The following is a 22,630-nucleotide window of genomic DNA, read 5'->3' as shown; positions in this document are numbered from 1 at the left end:
TTTATATGTATTAGATTAAATTAGTTTATATAACATTGTAACTTTTAACAGAACTCGTATTGATCGACAACTGTATGTACTTTTTTAATTTATTTTATTTTCGACTGTACTTTACTTCGCAAGGTGTTATAGTTGTGGAGAAGAATCAGTAAGAAACTCCTCAACAACACATCTTTTAATAAAGTTTAACAATACAGATTTATATATATACATTTTATCAGATATAGTATAATTATTAAAAAGATTCAAAGGGATTGAATATGCAAAAATCAATGGTTTTAGAAATACGTAAAGTATTAAAATTAATGTTTATACACTATATGTCACTTTAGACTTTATAGTGCAAGAAGTTCATTCCATATAAGTAAGAAAAGGACCAATATTTAGCTACTTCCGCACATGCAGTGGTAGTCGTGCAACAAAGTGCAACGCCCGCCAGCTCGCTGATAAATGCGCATGCGGCAAACAATGCGAATTACACAACTACCACGGAGTAACTCTGTGTTTAACACTAATCGGTGTAACATAACTCCTGAAGATGCCCCATGGAGGGGTGAAACACGTGTTGAGTGATTAAACGGTGGTAGTTTGATGGACTTCCGCAAAATAACGCCTGATTCCATTAAATATTTAATTTTTTTCTATATCGCATTCCAATCGAAAATATAGGATAATTGGAAATAGATGTAAAAGGTTGTAACTTTTTGTACTTGACTTGCGCTGCTGACGAAGTGGCATTTGCAGATTCCGCAGATGGGAGGAGGAAGGGCGCTGATGGTGTTCAACCTAAATTTCTTTGAAAGTAGCGATATCGAAGGTTGCTTTGAAAGCCTCGCTTCTGTCGTTCATACTACAATTTCACCGGATTGACCTTCAATACAAATAATACCTTTTTGGATGACGTTTTTATTATGATCATAGTATGTTACGTTGCAGTGGATGGACTTTCTCATTTGACCATCGCGTCTTCTTCTTTTCAGCCGATCGACACCCATTGCAAGGCATATGCCTTCTCCAAAAATCACCACGAAGATCCGGTCTTGCACTGCCCGTATCGACTTTCCAAGGTTTGAATTATGTCGTAGATCCACTTAGTGGAGGGGGGGAGGTGAGGCTACCCACGCCGCGTCTACTGGCTCGTGGTCGCCACTATAGAACCTTTGAGCGTCGTGCTCCGCACACTGCCATATCAGACGGGCGATGCTTCTAACTACGTCGGTAATTTTGATTCTTTTACAAACTCCTCATTTCTGATTCGATCTCGCAGCGAAACTCCAAGCATAGCCCTCTCCACTACTCTTTGAGTGATCTTGCTCCTTGTTATAAGGCCCGTCGTAAGTGACCACATCTCGGATCCATATATCATCACCATCTCCTCTATTAAAATATATACATATCTAATATATAAAATTCTCGTGTCACGGTGTTCGAACTTGAACTCCTCTGAAACGGCTTGACCGATTTTTACCAAATTTTATATGCGTATTTAGTAGGTCTGAGAATCGGCTACTATCTATTTTTCATACCCCTAAGTGATAAGGGTTGTTCACACTTAAAAATTTTTTTTATTTTTTTAACGAAATTTTTTGTTTTTATTTTTTTATGATACAACATACAAAAATACATACAACCCTAAATTTTCACCCCTCTACGATCAACCTTTATTTTTAAATTGAAAATTAAAAATATTTTTTTTTGCAAAACAACATTTGCGGGATCAGCTAGTATATAAATATGAATGTTTTTCTATATGTCCTTTATAGAATAATAAGCTATGCATTTGATCATATGATGATCTTTAACAAAGTAGCTGTGCATGTGCCCATGAAGGTTTCTAAATTGGTATGAACTATTTTGGACAGATGACGCCACTATCGTTGTAATAAATCTTATATATAGCGGTGACGGTACACGCTGATTATATTTAAAAGAAACACGATAAAAAAATGATTTAAAACAAATTAAGTACAAGGTTCTATTTTATTTAATTTTATTTCGTCGCCATCGAATCTTACCTCTATCGCCTGATTGCAGTCTCTTTTTCTAAGGTAGTATTTTTCTCAGATTTTACAAAATTATAATTTTTTATTTCGTTACAATATTTGAAGTATAGGTTCAATCTAATATATAAAATTCTCGTGTCACGGTGTTCGAACTTGAACTCCTCCTAAACGGCTTGACCGACTTTTACCAAATTTTATATGCGTATTCAGTATGTCTGAGAATCGGCTACTATCTATTTTTCATACCCCTAAGTGATAAGGGTGGTCCACCTCTAATTTTTTTTATTTTTTTAGACAATATTTTTAGTTTTTTTTTTCTTTTAATACAGCATACAAAAATGAATACAACCCTAAATTTTCACCCCTCTATGATTAACCCATATTTTTTATTTGTTAATTAAAAACTTTAATTTTTTTGCAAAACAACGTTTGCGGGATCAGCTAGTAACTTATAAAAACTTACACGAATAACTTTAATTCATAGACTATCTTAGAAGAGGAACGTGTGCGCGTCATTACTTAGATAACGGTATATAATATCGAAGAAGGCCAAATATATGTATATTTACGACATATTTGGTCAACTCGTCTTCAAAACGGTCCGCGTGACGTATTCCAAACGGTAAACTTTATATCAACACTATTTTATGATACGAAAAAATAAACTTTGTTTCACATTAAATCAACACGCCAATAATATTAAATGTCATATCTCATATAACTGTTTTTTAATTGTGAATTATTTATATCTATATATTTATGTACCTGAATAAAAGATTTTCATCTGTACACGAAATTCCTTAAGCTATAAATAGCTTTAGCAATAGCATTATTCATAACGAAATAAATAGCATTTATATTTTTATACTAACATAATTAGCATTTTGGAGAGTATTCAGCGGAATTCATCCAAATAATTACTCAATCTCCTTTCTTCCATCGGACAACAAGACATAACATTACATCCGTACACGGTTGAAATTCCGATAGCTATAAATAACATTAGGCAAATAGAATTCATAACGAAAAAAATAACATTGAATTTTTATACTAACAAATTATTAGCATTTTGGAGAGTATGCAGCGAAATTCCACTAAATAATTACTCCATCTCCTTTCTTCCATTGGATACACACGACGCACAGACTTACATCCGTACACGATCGAAATTCCGTTAGCTATAAATAGCATTAGGCAAATAGCTTTATTCATAACGAAAAAATAGCATTGTATTTAATGGAATCAGGCGTTACCTTGCGGAAGTCCATCCTAAGTAAGAAAAGGACCAATATTTAGCCACTTCCGCACATGCAGTGGTAGTCGTGCAACATTGTGTTTGGCACTAATCGGTGTAACATAACTCCTGAAGATGCCCCGTGGAGGGGTGAAACACGTGTTGAGTGATTTGGCGGTGGCGGTTGTGTAATTCGCATTGTTTGCCGCATGCGCATTTATCAACGGGCTGGCGGGCGGTGCACTTTGTTGCACGACTACCACTGCATGTGCGGAAGTAGCTATATATTGGTCCTTTTCTTACTTAACTTAGTCGTCTGCCCGTTTATGGGACTTAAGAATGTTTCGGCCCAAATGACTTGTAATAGTGTAATCGAATAAAAAATATAATAAACTTGGTTAGATATATAGGATAGTTTAGGTAGGATATCGGCTACAGTGTTCGTGTTTATCAGTGAATGCGATAAGACGGAACTTACTCTTAGCACGCGAGTGGCCACGAGTAAAAACCGGTTCAGGAGGCACAGGTATTTGGGTTAGGCAGCCAGTCGGCCGGGGCTACAGACTTGCGGGGAATGGATATTTTCTTTTACTTCCTACCAGTGGCGTAGCTATGGTATTTGGTGCCTGGGGATTGGGGGCTTGGTGCCCCCCCCTCCCTAAAGAGAAAATAATTTCAAAATTCAGAACAAAATGTAGTTAATATATATTTTTTTGGTTCAAAATAATAATAAATATGTATAAAATAACATTAGATCTTAATAAAATTTATTGGGAAAATTTAAAAACGAACATTCCTCGCTTTTTGGCCTGCAAATTCATTAATCACATTTTCAAAATCAATAGTGTCTGTTTAAAAAACACTATGTGTTTTGCGAATGAAAGGCTTAAACACTGTATATATTATAATTTGTAACTGTTTACTTTTTTTAATTACACAAAAATAGCAAAATTCGATATTCTTTTTATGTAATTTACTTTAAATTATGGTTTTCATTTTTCTTTTAAAATTATTTTCAACTTTGGTGTCCCCCCCCCCCCCCCTACTTGTGGTGCGTGGTGCGGCCGCCCCGCTCGCCACCCCCTAGCTACGCCACTGTTTCCTACTAATTTTTAGTTCACAGAAAAATGAGCAATTGTAACCTATCTTTATATTCCGTTTCATTATGACCCATATACATGACGACTTGAAGGCAGACATATTCTGATGGAATTCTTCAGGAAAGTTGCATAATATGTCATTAATAGGAATAAAACATAGTTAAACATAAAATATTGTAAGTCTTATTAGACATTTGATCTTATTAAGATTGATTTATTGAAATTAAAACAAAAAATTAAAATTGATGTACATGAGAAAAATAAATAAACTAAATAAACCTGTGATACTGCAATAGAAATACCAACTGAAGTGTTTGAGAGGATGGATGAAAGGAATGGAATGATTGAGAAAGGAAGATCGAATTATGGAATGATAGAAGGAAGAAAAAAAATTTTGTGAACTATAGAAGACAAGGAAAAAAAATTCATGTGAAAAAATAGTTAAGAAATAAAAAACCCTGTTCCCAACAAAATAGGGGTGGAAGAAGAGGTCCCAATAGCGAAGGCCTCATATAAAAAAACCTATCTTTATAGAACTGAGACTTGCGATCTTTAATTATATCTGGCGTCGGCTCAAAGTCTTCGTTAACAACTGTCTTCAACATATTCTTGGTATATACTGGCCTGAGAAAGTCTCCAATGTAGATATTTGGAAACGCTGCGGTGAGATGCCGATCGACCAGCAGATTAAACGCTGCAAGAACTGAATAGACCACACGATCCGAAGGGACCCTGATCACATACCGATGCAAGCCCTAGAATGGAATCCTCAAGGGAAGCGAAGATGTTGCCGCCCAAAGGAAACCTGGCGATGATCACTGCAGTGAAGGCAGTTGGAATGACCTGGAGCGAAGTAAAGGCTCAAGACCACTCGGGATGGATCGTACTGTGGACGCCCTCTGCCCCATTTTGGGGACATGGGAATAAATGATGAGTTTATTAGATAGGATTGCCAAGGAACAAGTTTCTAGAAGGTGAGCAACAGCTTCTATTGCCAACTCGCCAATCGTGGCAGTTATATATGTATCTGTATATCCCCCCGTAAGTATCTTTGTGGAAGGCATAGTGGGCATATATAAGCTTAAAATATATGTTTTACTTATGTAATAACATATGACAGTTGTGACTGATAAGTTGTGGAAGTATTTGGGAAAAGCCTATGATTTGTCGTGATCATATATAACATGATACATTGTAGTGTGATGATTAAAACATATCGATACATCACGTCGGTCAAATTCCACTATACTGTTCACCCAGTTGCGTTCGCAAGCGTGAATATACGAGAAAACGGTCGGCGCGATGGATCGTCGAATGAAATTACGTTTAAATGCTTTCTAACGCTTTAGAAATGGTAAACTCACTGGCCTCGACTATTTGTGTGCGTTGTGAAGTATATATTCTCAATGGTGAAACTTTGGGAGACACATATATATATATATATATATGTTTCCCAAAGTTTCACCATTTAGAATATATACTTCATACACCTTCATCACATATATATATATATATTACATATATATAAGTATGTCTTAGACCGCGAGGATTTTTTTTTTAAATAAAGTTATTGAATTTTTCTAAGATAAGTAGCTTAAGTTATTCCTTATAACAACTGCTACCCACCAGCATAAATCTCATCATAATCGGTCCAGTCATTTCAAAGATATTCCGCAACAAACAGATATACCAAATTTTGTTTTATCTGTCTATGTACCTTATATATATTCATATGCATATAGTAAAAATCGGTAATTTTAATTTTACAAACAGACAATAAATTTTTATTCATTTCTATAGATATACTACATTTAATTATTAGTCATTGATCATTTAGCCACGCCATAACTTTAAAACGAACTTTAAGATTTCTTCACTTTTTATTAAAGATTTCTTAATACTTTAAAGAAGGTTCTTATATGAAATGTTATGTGTTGGTTCCATTAAAAATAAAATTGCCGAGATATTTTAAATTTCGAATGATATTATCACTACTGAAATTTCACGATAAACTTAACATAATCTTTCTTCGTTTATCGATCTTGTTCTTCTTTTCAGCTTATAGCCGCCCGCTGTAAGACCTGGGCCACCCCTAAAGATCTCCAGGAGTCATAGATCCATCTAGTTGGTGGTCTATCCGCGCCGCGTGTACCAACTCATGGTCGCCACTCTAGAACCTTCTCTCTGCCACTTCACACGAACAATTCCTCGAGTTACTTCCATTACTTTAGTTATGTAATTATTTTATGATACATATATTATTAGTATACCCGTATTTTAATAGTAAACATGTCTATTCAAAAAGAAATCATTATTTGCGATTATATCTAATATATAAAATTCTCGTGTCACGGTGTGCGTGATTGAACTCCTCCGAAACGGCTCTACCGATTTTCGTGAATCTTACCGCGCATATCGGCCAGGGTGAAGAATCGGACATCTATTTTTCATCCCCCTAAATGTTAACAGTGGTCCACCCCTGAATTTTTTATTTTGAGACAATTTTTTTTATGATACAACATACAAAAATACATACAACCCTAAATTTTCACCTCTCTACGATCGACCCTTATTTTTTAATTGTTAATGAAAAACTTTAATTTTTTGTTTTTGCAAGAATTTTGTTTTTTTTATGACAGAGTAAAAAAATTCATATTTTGGCAACACAACATTTGTGGGATCAGCTAGTATATATATATATATATATATATATGTATGTGTGTGTGTGTGTGCCTTAAAGCTTCGTCATTTTAAAATAGGTCTTAAGCTAGGCGCCCTGCCACCTTAAACCCGAGCAATCTTCAAATGCTATTTGGACAGCAATAATAGTACGTTCCAAAAAAAATATCAGCAATCAAAATACAATTTTCAAATCAACACACTTCGTTGCACAAAACAATTTATTTAACAAATTTAATTTGAATTAAAATACTAAACAAAATTACAGTGCGAAACCTTGAAACCCTTTGTTCTGGTCTTTGGTTTGAGGAACTATTCCTCGAGAGTCACCTAATCCTGAGAAACTAGCATGCATGCTTAAGGTCCACAGGGAACCCCTGAATCCACCTTAACAGATGTTTCACACAGACCGTATATCACAGATAAATATACTTAAACGTCGCCGGAGTTTCTACGGCTATTTCTCCCATATATTTCCAAAGTGGTAGTAATGTTATTATTTAGAGAATAGCAACCAACCAAATCGAAATCTGGTCCTTTTGAGCGCCTTTATGTCGGAATGCTAAGCGGGCATTATGGAATAACAGCTCAAGTATAAGTCTTTTCGTGTACCGAAGTGTACCGAATCGGCCAGCCACCAGAACCGAGGCTGTTCTGGGTGCCTTCGAGGTTGGCTACATTAAAAGAGGTTTTAAGCTGCAAATATTACTTGGGCCGCACTGTAAGATAAGTCAAATAAACCGAGATAGAAGTGTGATATTCTATTTCTAGAGAGAGATTTCCCTCGAGTCGATATCGGAACTGAAGTCATTTTCATCCCATGTTCTTTGCTTGGTCCATGGTTTCGAAAACTTCAGATGTTTAAACAATTCTTAAAAATCCATATTAAATACTTTAGTCCTTTAAATGAACGTTATTCATTGTTTACTACGCAGTTATTTCTAACAAGTAATCTGCATTTATCACTTGTAATCATTTAAAATGTACATAACTTGATTATTGTGGTTAAGAAAAAACTAAATCCGGATTCTCTATATACGGGCTGTGCAAAGGCGGCCATACAACGGAGTATGTCCTTAAAAACTGGATATACAAGAGTCAGTATTTATTTTATTTAATAACAATTAGTAAAAAATACTTAAAAGTAAAATAACACTACATATGTATATAGGAACCATTGGACGTGAATGATAATATAGTCGTTGACGACTTTATTTGAAATTATTGAGAAATATTTAATTAAACTAGATTTACCTAAATATTAATAATTCTTACCTGAATTTTAAAAGCACATCAGCTGTTTGAATCACAAAAATATAGAATCAAAAATAACTTCCACTATTTTCTTCATACGAACAAACTTTCACATTTTACCATGCACTTATACACGAGATACGATTGAATAAAATATTTTATAAATAATTCTAATTTAATATTAATTCACAATTTTATTTATAAATATTACACATTAAATATAAGATTTATTGTAGAATAAATATCGAATAAAAAATATTATGTATTATGTTTGAACGCGCGCGCTGAGTAATGTCTGACGCCGACTGGCGGACTGTTGTTCCGATAGTTACGCGTGCAATAGAGACAAAATATAAATTTTACGAATAAAAGAAAGCGACAGCAATAGGGTGCCGTGTAGCGGAAACTTTTTTTTCTCCTTTCGCGTCAACTTTCTAAAACGCTATGATTTTTGTTTAACATTTTAAAACAATAATTTTAATGACAGGTAAATTAATCTAATTAGTAGCATTTGTATAGAAATCTAGCTGTATTATATAAGTAGGTTTTACAACATTATTTCTATAGATTTTGACAATATATACACTGTACATATTTTTCTATATATTATATATTATTACATATAATTTTCAATATATATCGTTAAATAAACTTATATATACAATTTATAAGACAGCTTAAAAGAACTTGATAACTTAAAACGAAAAATCATAATATAATTTTATGCTTTAAATTTGTCAATAAATATATAAAATATGAGATATTTTATATTAACGTGTTTAGTATTTATTTAATAAATTCAACATATATTGATATGGCTCGTTGGTCTAGGGGTATGATTCTCGCTTCGGGTGCGAGAGGTCCCGGGTTCAAATCCCGGACGAGCCCAATGTATGAAATTTTTTTGGAAAAAAACTTTATTTGGTAAATTTTTATTATTTCTTAATTCAAACCAAAAATTGAACCATAATATATTATTTGAATTTAAAACCATTTAATACTAAAGAGGTGTTATAAAGCAAATGTAATTTAGCTTATTTTATCATTAAAATTTATAACGAGAGATGGCGCTATAATATATTACGTCATTATTTGTCTTAATTTTTACAAGTGTAGTTACTCTAAGCTATTTATATTAATATGTATGTAAGTGCTATCTGCATACTTTCACTTTCATGACCGAAAAGACTACGATCTCAATATGTTGTAAGGATAAACTTTTGTCATGAATATTGTAAAATGTTGTAATTCCAAAAATAAAATCTTATACACAAGAGTTAGTTTACTCAATACGTTCAAAGAAAAAATAATTACCAAAACATGTTTAATTTTGTTTATACCTTAGTAATACGTTATGCTTACATCAAGAGTGTATTACTTATTAATCCAGTATTATCTTTGTTTATTTTATTTATAATTTTTATTTCGTAATATTAACACATCTTATTCAAATATTACTTTTACGTCTCATTAATGTAAGTACTGTTTTTTTTATAAATTGTATTATTTATGTTTATACATTAGTGTATTGTATATTTTAAAAAAAGGTTAACTAATGTTTTTATGCTTTATTTACCTTATCTATTATTTCATAAACAAATATATTAATTTAATAAATAAAAATGTCAAAATAAACAATTATGAAGTGGGAAAATAAATTTCATTGTGAAAGTTCGTACAACCTGTCAGCAGATGTCGCTAGTGCATAGCAAAAACTGCAAGTTTAACCCCATCTGTTTAAAAGAAATACACTTACCCACTTTAAAAGGTATATAGTACTGTCAATATAATTTAGTCGCTTTGTACAGCAGGTGTTTGTGATTACCCCTCTCTTGCCCCTCGGTATTTAACTGACAAATACAAAAGAACTTTAAGTATTAAACTTTGGTTTTACTAGTTTTCTTTTTATATATTTAACAAGTGCAAAATGTAAAATTAGAGTTACATATTTTGGGTTGTGCAGTTAAATGTATTAATTTTGTTTGAGTACGAAGTGTATTGCAAAAAATTACCATGTCGGGCGCCAGTGCTAGTAGCACATCGCAAAGTCCTCCCGCTATGGCTTCCATCAGTGATGTTAGTGCTTTGTTTCAAACTGCCAAGAAATACGAGGAACTTAACGTGATAGGAACAGGTATTTATTGTAATATAACCTCATAATGCCATGTGCCGGCTGAACATTACAATCTCGCGCATTTTTTGCATCTTACCCTATTTAATAAATATAAATACATAATAAAATCAATCCTTTGTAATAATGTAAGGTAATAGCTCGACCATATTTACGAATCCAACATTTAATAGGAGTTATAATAATAAATATTGTTTTTTTATGAATGACAGTTAATACTATACTTTTGTTCTGTACACATCCGTGTACCATATAGTTATCGACCACATGTAACATTTGATTTCAAACTTTGCCTACACGTGATAAGGTTTAAATTGGCTTGCCTATTTATAACTAAGCTTTCTCTAATTCACCTTGATTCATTTATAGGCAAAAATAATTTTGTATGTGGAATGCTGTTTAAAAAGAAGTAAAAAATAAAATAATTAATTGAAAATAAAAACAATTTTTTTGGATATTTTTTTCCCATGTAAATAGTTTATCTAAAATATTTCTAGATTATTTATAAGCTAAACCTTTTATTAAGAATTGACATAAACTAAAATTGTGTCTGTAAAATTTCTAGGCGCTTATGGAACCGTTTACAAAGCAAGAGACCTTCACAATGGTGGTCAAATTGTGGCCATGAAGAAAGTCAAGGTAGCACTGACTGAGGATGGCATACCTCTGTCCACTCTCAGAGAGATTGCTTTGTTAAGACAACTGGAAGCATATAGACATCCTAATATAGTCAGGTAAGATTACTAATAGGTTCTTTAATATATACAGGATGTTTTCTTACAAGTATAAATTAAAGCAGTGACGCTTTTGTTCCTATTTCCAATCATGTCATATACAGTGACCTTTCTGAACTATGTTACATTAATTTATTTTTCTATTGAAATGTAATAGGCCAATAACTTATGCCAGTAAAATCTTCAAAAGCAGATAGTAAACAATAAATAATTTAATGTGTAGTTATATGAACTTTAAAAATGGTGTTACCATCTCTGAAACTGTTGATTTTTGGACAATATGTTTAGCTAATTGTTCATGATTTTGCTAATTGTATATATGGGTGTGTGTGTTGAGCGGCAGCCTAAAATTATGTGATAATAGGTTTTTATATTCCCATACTTTGTTTGGATATTTTGAAGTGTACTTTTTTTTTCTATTTAAATTTGTCAAAAAGGTTTTAATGTGAACTATGTAATATGTGTCTATGTGTATACATTAATTGACAGTAAATAAGCTAAATGTCGCCTTAAAAGCTTTAAACCTAAAACCAATCAATATTACCTTAATATTTTTATTACATTTATGATAGTGCGATTTTTATTGGGTTAGACATACTACCTTATGTCTCCAAATAATGGTGTACATTATTTATTATGCAGCATTTTGTTCATAACTCTTGAAGCCAAGTGATAATAGATAAGGTATATGACTAGACTATGTAATGTTATTACTGCTGGTATGAAATACTCAAAGATAAAGTGAGGGTATTAGATATCTCATATCAACGAAGTGCTTCCCCAAGATCTAGGGTCTGCTAGGATTTCTAAAGAAGTTGGGTTGGCTTGAGTAAAGCTAACCCTGACACAAAATGAACATAGTGCTGCTTGGTTATAGAATCCAGTCCGCAGATACATGACAAGATAAGGTGATTGTTAAACCAGCAAATGTCTCTGATAGGGATACTAGATAGTTGGAGCAAATTAAGCTTTTCAGAGTTATTTCTTCCTTATGGAATTAATGCAAATATTATATATGGACATTCAAAAAACACAGGATTAGTTGAAACAAGCTTATTGTATTTAATAGTAGTCCTTCATCATTACCTTCACTATTCTCTGTGTCACGGTCAATTCTTAATACATTCTGTCTCTTAGGAGGAACTATGTAATTGTGACAATTGTCACTTTTTTAAATGGAATTAGGCGTTACCTTGCGTAAGTCCATCCTAAGTAAGAAAAGGACCAATATTTAGCTACTTCCGCACATGCAGTCGTAGTCGTGCAACAAAGTGCACCGCCAGCCATGACTCTGTGTTTGGCACTAATCTGTGTAACATAACTCCTGAAGATGCCCTGTGGGGGGGTGAAACACGTGTTGAGTGAATTCGCGGTGACAGTTGTGTGATTCGCATTGTTTGCCGCATACGCATTTATCAGCGGGCTGGCGGACGCTGCACTTTGTTGCACGACTACTACTGCATGTGCGGAAGTGGCTAAATATTCGTCCTTTTCTTAATTGTAACTTTCACTGTTCATATTTTTATTATGTACTTCAAATTCTAATTCGTCATCAGTACTCTCATTATCTTCACAATAATTCCTAAACTCCACCATTTTTGAGAATTACTCTGTTTGCTTTAAAACTAAATTTAAATTTAGAACGCAAATTTAGTGATACATGTAGTTATTCTTAATTTTAAAATAACTTATGAGACATCAGAGTGGCTAACTTTCTATTGATCAGCTATACTGATCTAGGAATCTTTCCTTTTCTTTTAATGACATCTTGCCGTCACCAGACTCTCGGCATCGGACTGGTGATGACTTGGAAATGCCGCCACTGTGGCGACATCGACCACAAAGAACTATGTGAGCCCAGTGTATATTAGTAGACATCTGAATTTTGTTTCAAAGATATGATTGATTTTATTACCATATTTAGTCAAAGTGTGTGCAACTATTAAATATTGAACCTTCAATCCAAGTATTTAATGGAATCAAGCGTTACCTTGCGGAAATCCATCCTAAGTAAGAAAAGGACCAATATTTAGCCACTTCCGCACATGCAGTGGTAGTCGTGCAACAAAGTGCAACGCCCGCAGTCCGCTGATAAATGCGTATGCGGCAAAAAATGCGAATTACACAACAGCTACCGTTAAATCACTCAACACGTGTTTCACCCCTCCACGGGGCATCTGCAGGAGTGCCACTTGGCACTCTGTGTTTGGCACTAATCAGTGTAACATAATTAACATATTGGACCTTTTCTTACTTCAATCCAAGATCACAGTCCAGGTGACTACTCCATATATTTGGAGAAGTTTATCTTGTTAAAAAGTAAATTTTAGAATTATTGACAGGTTTGGTATGTAATAATTATTGCATTAATAATATTTAGTTTTAGCATTAAGGCAATTTTTACTCTGTTTTTTGTTAAAATAAATGCCACCTTATCCAAAAATCAATGGTGTAATTATTACTAGGAACGGAAAATAAATTTATTTCTGTCAACATATTTTACAGAAAAACCAATCAGTTTTTCTGTTAACATTTTTACTACTCCAGTATTGAAAATTTGTATACTAGATGTCATAAGGTTGTTGATAACAAAGGTGAAAGTATTGTTGTTTAAAAATATAAACTTGTTAAAAATGTAGTCGTGTGAATTTCAATAATTAACGTAAGAAAGCAACATTACTTTCCAGTTCCCCTAATATAATATAGTAAAAAAGGGTTTTGACATAAACTACATTTTAAAATTAATTATATCTAATATATAAAATTCTCGTGTCACGGTGTTCGAACTTGAACTCCTCTGAAACGGCTTGAGCGATTTTTACCAAAATTTATATGCGTATTTAGTAGGTCTGAGAATCGGCTACCCCTAAGTGATAAGGGTTGTTCACCCTTAAAATTTTTTTTTTATTTTTTTGAACGATCGCAATTGTCCCAATGTTTCCCTATTTTGATGTTATACACCCAAGGTATGTGATTTACTAATATCTAATGGTATAATACATTTTTTTCTTTTTACCTGTCTGACTCTTGTGGATGCGTTTGTAAGTATTTTCTTTATTTTATTATTGTTATTTATTTAAAAATAATTTGATTTAATTACATTTTATTTTAATTTAAAACTATATAAAAAACCAAAACGGCAATGTAACAAAGTAACATAGATAATATCCTAAAAAAAAAAACAATTTATATAAAGGTACAGGGGGCGGTCTTATCGCTCGAGGTGATCTCTACTTGACAACCTTTGGAGATGAGAGTCATGTAGGAGAAGGCAGTTTAGCGTGGACATAATAGTTAAAAGATAAAAACATAAATATACTACATAGTTCATACTACATTATTTTCATACATTTTACTTGGAACAGGTGTAACATTAATATGGATAAATAAATGCTACATAATATCCTATTTTAAATTCAAGGAAGTGCTCTTTTACCATATTTATTAGTACTTGAATACATATGACATTTAAAAAAATGTTAAACGTGTAGATGTGAGATAAAAAAACAAGGCTTTTAAAAATTCTTCACAATTATGTCAACCATAGGATGTTATATATAGACCATCCAATAAATTTTTAATAGAACTTGTTGGAAGCCTGCACCAATATACGGCTGGTTTTTTGACATATATAAAATATATATAAATAAATATTTAAATGATAAGAATAGAATCCTTGGCAATGATGTAGCTTGATTATTTTGATTTCAATTAGGCTGTCTGATAAAGTGTACATATATATATCTATATTAAACTTTATTAAAATATGTGTTGTTCTGAAGTTTCTTCCTGCTTCTCCATAACTATAACATCTTGCGAGGAAGAGTGGAGTCAAATACAAAATAAATTAAATAAATAGATAAGTTGGTGATCAATAAAAGTTCCAATGTTGAATAAACTAATTTTATCTTTAATCTTTATGTGTTTTATTAGCAGATGTATTTGTCTGCTTATGTTTTACGATTTTGCTTATATGTCACACTTATAAGCTATTAACAGAAATATGTTGAACTAAAAATAAATAAAGCTATTATTCACCATGTTATATATATCATTATATCTATTTTAGTTTGTATTGACATATCTTAAATAGCATAGAGAAAAAAAATTTAGAGAAGGGAGGTTTCTTGGTGCGTGAACTTGCCAGAATAATCTCTGCAAAAAAACTTTATTATATATATATATATATATATATAAATATATGTGTGTGTGTCCACTGCTGGGCATAGACTTTAATCATAAATTTAAAATTTTATCTTGTGACTAACTAACTTTAAATTAACTAATTTCTTTTTTTTCTAGACTCCTTGATGTTTGTCATGGTGGACAATCAGTGGATCGTGACCACCAGCTGGTCCTGTTTCTGGTGTTCGAACATGTGGAACAGGACTTGGAGTCTTATCTGAAGAAAGCGCCTGGACCTCTATCCGAAAACAGAATTAGGGTATTGTATATTTTCATTTATTTATGTGAGAAAAGCCAGCAACAAACCTAAACAAGGTTTTTTAATATGGCAATATTCAATGAATACTTAGTTTGAATCTGAATGAATGAAGGAGCAAGGTCACCAAAGAAGTTTAAAAAATTGCATGTCCAAAGTGTTAGTGGGCGGGGCATTTCGCTCGTGTCATCGATGGCCTTTTGGGCCGAAAGGTAGACACGGCGTGGTTAAGCCTTCTATTAGATGATGACGATGATGGGCAAAATACTAAGACAGTCGTGAATAAAGGAATATAGGTTTATGAAATAAGGAAACATAATAATATAGCTATAATTATTTAAAAAATAAAATTATTATTAAAAATTCTTTTCCAAAAAAAGCTATAGAAGAGAATAAAACTCAAAAATAACTCAAAAAGGGCTGTGAAAGGTCAAAAAGGTTTAATAAATGAGAAAATTTAATAAAATACCTAAAATTGTATTAAAATAAAACTAGTAATAAAAATTGCAAGAAATGAATGTAAATAAAATCGAAAAATTTAGTCAAAATTGTGATAATGTAACATACTGTGGTCTAGAAACAAGGATGAGGGAAGGAAGGTGATGACAGACAATATGAATGTGAAGAAAGATAGATTGTGGATGATGAAAGGAAAAAGTAAAATAGTAGAATAGAATGAAAAGAATATTTATTAGAGTTGTAGTTGTAGCGTCCGTGTCCCACACATGGAAGGGGAGTAAAAAAAATCCTTTGGGGAGGCATAAGTTTTGAAGTGTGATGAACCATCTCTTCGACTCTTCGAGTGTACTTCTTTCTTAACATATAAAGTTAAATAGCTTAACTAGACCAATGTATGTAACAGAGCATGTCTTATGACATCCTGTCGGGCGTGGACTTCCTTCACTCACACCGCATCGTGCACCGTGACCTCAAGCCGCACAACCTCCTGGTGACAGCCTGCGGGCGTGTCAAGCTCGCTGACTTCGGTCTCGCCAAGACCTACGACACCGAGATGAAATTGACCAGCGTTGTGAGTACAGTATCCATCTCCTTACTTATATACTTTGACGTCAGTAATAAACATGGAGATAGACTTTTTATAAAAATTCCGATTTTACATATTAGTAGTAGTGCCATAATTCATCACCCAGTCGCATTAATTTTTTTAAAAAAAATAGAGTGATAACTTTATGTAGGGTGATTGTAAATAAGCTTTAAAGCATTTTCGTTCTTCGAGAGAGTTACAAAAAGAGTTCCATTATCCCCAGGTTGTGACGCTATGGTACCGCCCCCCGGAGGTGCTGTTGGGCGTGTCGTACAACACCGCGGTGGACGTGTGGTCATGCGGTTGCGTGTTAGCGCAGCTGCACACCAGGTCGCCGCTGCTGCCCGGTTCATCGGACTCCGATCAGCTGCACTGCATATTTAGGTGATCAGTTATCGACCAATGATTGATAATAAATAATTATTACAGGCCTTAGAGGTTAAAATAAAAGTCGACGAAACTATTTTAAAGTCCCTTAGGAATATAAAAATTAATAAGCGCCCCAACACGGGTATGAGAGATCTCGGCGGCCATGTTGGTTTTTCGACTTGCCCTACTTTCATCTTATAGAACAGAGGTCGGCAATTCGGCGCCCGCAGGCGCCACTGTGTTCTTAAACTATTATTAATTTAGACAAGAAATTCAAAATTTCTATATAATCGATTTTGAAAAAATTGCAGACATGGCAACACAGACATGCCATTAAGATAATTTTATTTAAAAAATATGTCACTGCTTTTGTCACCATCTTTAATATTTATTTTCTTCCATATTTATTTAAGGTTAAGTATAACCCTGTTCTTTAATTAAATTTATAAATTATTTATATTTATAACTTATTTTTTTATATATTTGTTAGGTCAAAAAATATTTAGCGCCGGCTATGAATTTTTAATTTAGTATTTCACTCTTTACATTTAAAACGTCCACGATCTCTGGTATAGAGCATCCTCTGATTACCCGAAAACGAGACTGATACTGAGAAAAATCACCATAGGACAAAAGTGGGTGTCTGCGATGTGGCCGCCATCTTGAATTTCACAAATGTCAGTTTTTTTTCAATGTCACTTGAGGAAATGCGGAAACATCGCCTTACATCGCGAATCTATCTCCATTCCTTCCTGGAGAACGCTCGGGTTGATGGAACGGAGGGAGTTGCATGATTATATATAATAATAACAAACTTTCAGACCATGAAATGGCTAAAAAATTAACAAAAATATCAATGAATTTCGATGGAGTTGTTTCGGAGAAGTTCAATTACTATCACGGGAGTTTTATATATGTACATAGTTAATGTACTACTGCAGCCATCTAGTGACGTTACTCAGAACTAATATTGAATGACGTCCGTATGTCTGATTGATTTCAATATAAAACCATCCATCAGTTCATGTTAGCAAGCATACTATTAATTTATAACTTTATTTATTTATTTAAACTTAAATTTATATTTCTGGACCAAAAATACCTTAGTAACAGTCTTTTTTACTAAACGCTTTATATCAGGGGTGACCAGGCTCCTTGATAGTTCGAGACGTTGATCCAAATTTGAAATCTTTCGCGACGATTTAATACGCATTTAAAACACTTGAACGAATATATTTTTTTACAAAAATCATATTTATTGAAATTGTATGACAAAAGTACAAAAATATGTGCATTGAAGTTAGATATAGTGGCACACGTATATGACAGCACTCCTAATAATACTTTAGATGCCATTTAGTTAATTGTGATCGGTGTTTGTATTTTGCTAATTTCATGGTGGAATAATAATAATAATTATTCACACCAGTAATTTGTTTACATTTCCCAGGAGCTAACGTGGATAATAAATAAAAATAATCGTTCAAAGATACGCACGTGGCTCGCAAGTCGCATTTTAACCACCCCTGGTGTATAAAAAATGTATTTAAAGAATTTTTTTGGTGATCGCAGGCTGATCGGCCGTCCACCACGACATGAGTGGCCAGAGAACGTGTCTGTGGTAGCGGACAGCTTCCCGCCGTACCCGGCCAAGGAGCTTGCCGCGGTGCTGCCCCGTGCCCACCCGCACGCTCTTCACATGATCAAGGTAAACACACCCCAGGGTCATGATAAATATTTCGTACAAATGAACGATTATCATGTTTCCATACTTCCATAGGTATATAAGGTTCAAGGTCACAAAAGAATTACTTGTCTGCATCCGACAGTTGTTGGGACCTAAATATTGCATGCATGCATTGCATGTCCCCTATAAGGTGGACCAATGATATAGTCAAGGTCTTGGCAAACCGCTGAAAGGGAGCGATCATTGTGGCAATCTTTGGAGAAAAACTATTCCTTGCAGTAGAAGTAGGTACTGACATGATTGTGATGAATAATAATTTTTATTGCAAAAAAAAACATACACTGTTGTATCAAAACAGGATAAAAAAATAAAAATCACATAAAAAAGGCAAATATTGTAGTACAAAGGGTGTTCTTCAATACTAACACAATAGGTTTGGTAAAAATGTCCTCAGCATTTTATATGGAAATTTCATTTATACACTACTACAGTAGTTAAAAAAATCGGCTAGACAAACACCCAAATGACTTGGCTTCTGAATTGACTTGCATCCAGTACAGGAAACGTCTTAATCTTTTAAGTGCTATGAGGACCGCTGGCTACCTCACGATACCCAATAATGGGTGCCGTGAGGGCCGCCGGCTACCTCACAATTTTTCATCTGTACATCTAAGGAATATTATTTTTTTCCGACCCTCCGGTAATTATTAGCTTCATTAGGCACCTAGCAACTGGATTACGGTATGGTGACGGGTAATACGATTTGCAGCATGTTTTAGAAGCGGTTACCATGGGTGCCAATGAGACCGCGGGTGGCCTCACGTTTTATATAAAATTTACATTAGAATATGTATATAGAAACCTTTCTTTGTATTGATTTCACAATTTATTCATATTTCAAAGCTGGCTTTGAAAACCTATCGTGTTTTCTGTGTTACAAAAACGTGACCCGCCGGCGACCTCACAGCGCACCGAGTACTCTGTTGCCTTTAAGTGCTATGAAGGTCGCCGGCGGTCTCAGTACATAATGATATACATAATGTGTTATATTCATTCATAGAATGTAAAGATCCCAAACTTTCACATAAGGAAAGCCTACACTTGATATTTCCATTTGGCACCTGGGGAAGTCATGGCCAAAACAGCTTGGCAGTTAGAAGGTTAAACGCCATGACATCCAGAGACTAGACGCTCGATGGTGAACTAGGAGTGTCTCCCGCCGGGGAGACCCCTTCCAAAGCTATAACCTCTTAACAAATCCGCTTATAGTCCTGGAACTGATCACAGATGAAATAAGGAACACAAAAAATATTTCTACAATTTCTATTGTATATAATTGGTATATATATACTTTTTGCCATTTTGTTGTGATGCAATTAAAATTATAAAAAAATTGATATTTCTGACCAAAGAAATGTAAGTAATATTGGCAATCCCATCTTGGATGTTATTTTGACATCGCATAAAGAAACCAAAATTCAAGTTGAAGTAGCAGTGGACAGGCTACAATGGAACATAGAACCTTACAACCGCTTGAGCCTTATGATTCTACAGTGGTCTGGAAATGCAGTGTAGGTGTTCCACTTACTTAGTGAACAGACCTTGTTAAAATCAACCGGTTTTATATGAAATCTACAGAGATACCTTTGTCCAGTATTGGGCATAATGAGATCTTAAGACATTGTTGACTGGCAATTTTACTTAAAATTTATCTTGTGTCACTGGTCGCGTACCATTTTTGCCATTTAAAAATGACTAAATCAAAGAATAAAGCCATCACCTTGCTGACAGTCGGACCATCACCAAGTTCAATAGTTACACCAGGAATATTTAAATAATTCTGTAAGTTTGGTATAATATCAAGTTCGTTTCACTCTTCTTTCAAATCGTCGTTACTATCTGATGCTATAATAATTATTTTTTGATATTTTAGTGGCCTAATATCAAAGTCTTCTGATGCAGTATCAATTTCAAAGTCACCACAATTAGATTCATATTCACTCGGACAATTAGATAAAGCATCTGCATATAATTCATTAAAAGATTCTTGATTACGTTCCATCATTATATTTATTTATTATTTATAAATAAATATTTTTTACTACAAAACATTTGGCGGGTCATATTAGCGAGAGAAACAGCTTGTATTATACCGGTGATTCCCAAAGCGGTCTATATCGACCCCTGGGGGTCTATGACAACCTGCAAGGGGTCTACGTCAGCGAAAAAAAATTTGGGGGTCCACGATAATGGATCTCAACACATACACTGATAGTACCTATTTACTTACATCATACTAACTTTTAATATCAAAACATTTACATTATTTATAAAAGTACCTATGAAGTAAAAAATTATTAATATGTTACCTATATTTTACAAAACAGATACAAAATTTTATTTTAAGTACATAGTTTTAATTTAAATTCAATTAATAAATGTATAAAATAACATGTGTTTTTACTTTAAGTTTTTAACACTAAACTTCACTACAGTTAGAAATTTACAGAAAATCAATATCAGGTAAGTAGGGGGTCTACCCAACACGGAAAAACATGGCAAGGGGTCTACAACACAAAAAAGTTTGAGGAACTCTATATTATCCTGATGAACAATTGCATTGCATGGTCACCAACAGAGAAAACGGTGATGCAAAAATACTTGTGGCCGATCAAAAATGTGTTAAATTTCAAAATACTGGATACAAAAGTGGAATTGTTTAGGACATTTCTCTACATAATTATAATGTGAATAATGTACTTACATGTTTTTCAGGGTATGCTGGTCTTTGATCCAGCGAAGCGACTGACTGCATTGGACTGCCTCGAGCATCCATACTTCACGGAGGAACCTCTCACGTAATGCTAATTACGTTTAAACTCAAACGAAAATTAAGTACATCTCTTCCTAACTCATTTACTAACATAACTGCCAACTTTACCAATACAGACTTTAATACGTATTAAAACATAATTAATTAGTTATATTTTAATTAGTAATTTTAATTTGATTTATAAATTGATCTGTAAAGAACACCCTGTATTTTTTTTATACTCAGAGACTGACAGTATATCATCATATTTGATCACTATATGCAATAACATATAAATATCTCCTTAACATGTACCCTAATTGCCCTTTTGATTCTTGTGCATACATCAGAAACTTCCTCACACCTCCATAAACACCAAGACTGTATTAATAGATGGTAGGTACATTATAACATTACTCTCTCTCTCTCCCTCCAATTACATACACTATCTTAATAGGAGATAGGTATATCAGAAACCTATCCTCTCCCCAGAAGTACAAACACCATATCATAGGTTATTTCTGTTCTTCTTGCCGTACATCAGAAATATACTTTCTCCCACAAATACCAAGACTGTATTAATAGGGGGGTACATGCATCAGAAACATACTCTTCCCCCACAAATACCAACACTATATCAATAGGGATTTCTGGTGGACGGTAGATAAATCAGAAACTTACTCTCTTCCACAAATATCAAAAGTATTAATAGGGGGGTACATGCATCAGATACATACTCTCCCCCCACAAATACCAACAATATATTATTAGGGATTTCTGGTGTAAAAACCGTTCATCAGAAACTTACTAACTTTCACAAATACCAAGACTGTATTAATGGGGGGTACATACATCAGATACATACTCTCCCCCCACTAATACCAACAATATACTAATAGGGATTTCTGAAGGACGGTAGGTACATCAGAAACATACTCGTTCCCACAAATACCAAGACTCAATTAATTGAGGGTAAAGACATCAGAGTGTCCTTCCCCCCCACAAATACCAACACCATATCAATGGAGATTTCTGCTGTACCTTCCGTACATCAAAAACTTACTTTTTCCCACAAATACCAAGAATTAATAAGGGGGTACATGCATCAGAAACATACTCTCCCCTCAAAAATATCAACAAT

The 22,630-nt window shown here is 33.6% G+C and overlaps 2 protein-coding genes and 1 non-coding gene across 3 annotated transcripts in view; 2 read left to right on the top strand and 1 right to left on the bottom strand.

Moving 5' to 3' along the window:
* pwn (pawn) overlaps nt 1–8,548 on the bottom strand; it is a 54,151-nt gene extending 45,603 nt beyond the window's left edge. The window contains exon 1 of the mRNA XM_068765689.1: nt 8,292–8,548. The gene's annotated coding sequence lies outside the window, so the exon portion shown is untranslated. The remainder of the gene's footprint in view (nt 1–8,291) is intronic.
* Nucleotides 8,549–9,086: 538 nt separating this feature from the next.
* Nucleotides 9,087–9,158, top strand: TRNAP-CGG (transfer RNA proline (anticodon CGG)). Its single transcript has one exon. It is a non-coding gene; the product is annotated as a tRNA-Pro (tRNA).
* A 949-nt stretch (nt 9,159–10,107) lies between these two features.
* On the top strand, nt 10,108–21,843 carry Cdk4 (Cyclin-dependent kinase 4). The gene is made up of 7 exons (XM_068765847.1): nt 10,108–10,404; nt 10,967–11,135; nt 15,438–15,579; nt 16,439–16,606; nt 16,845–17,005; nt 18,563–18,698; nt 21,453–21,843. The coding sequence occupies exons 1-7, from the start codon at nt 10,284–10,286 to the stop codon at nt 21,537–21,539; spliced, it is 984 nt and encodes a 327-aa protein (XP_068621948.1). The 5' UTR covers nt 10,108–10,283; the 3' UTR covers nt 21,540–21,843.
* Nucleotides 21,844–22,630: the final 787 nt, after the last annotated feature.

The sequence above is a fragment of the Battus philenor genome, unplaced genomic scaffold, assembly GCF_028537555.1.
Source record: "Battus philenor isolate CCGP_79_NKW_IND1 unplaced genomic scaffold, ilBatPhil1.0.hap1 SCAF_20, whole genome shotgun sequence".
Taxonomy (NCBI): domain Eukaryota; kingdom Metazoa; phylum Arthropoda; class Insecta; order Lepidoptera; family Papilionidae; genus Battus; species Battus philenor.
The sequence above is the reverse complement of the archived record's forward strand: the minus strand, read 5'-3'. Positions and strand labels throughout refer to the sequence as shown.

Bases quoted from the DNA above. Each gene is read 5' to 3' on its own strand.
- Cdk4 (XM_068765847.1), top strand. From the start codon at position 10,284: ATGTCGGGCGCCAGTGCTAGTAGCACATCGCAAAGTCCTCCCGCTATG. The intron at 15,580-16,438 runs GTATTGTATATT...TGTATGTAACAG, and splicing joins TATCCGAAAACAGAATTAGG to AGCATGTCTTATGACATCCT. The intron at 17,006-18,562 runs GTGATCAGTTAT...TGGTGATCGCAG, and splicing joins CAGCTGCACTGCATATTTAG to GCTGATCGGCCGTCCACCAC.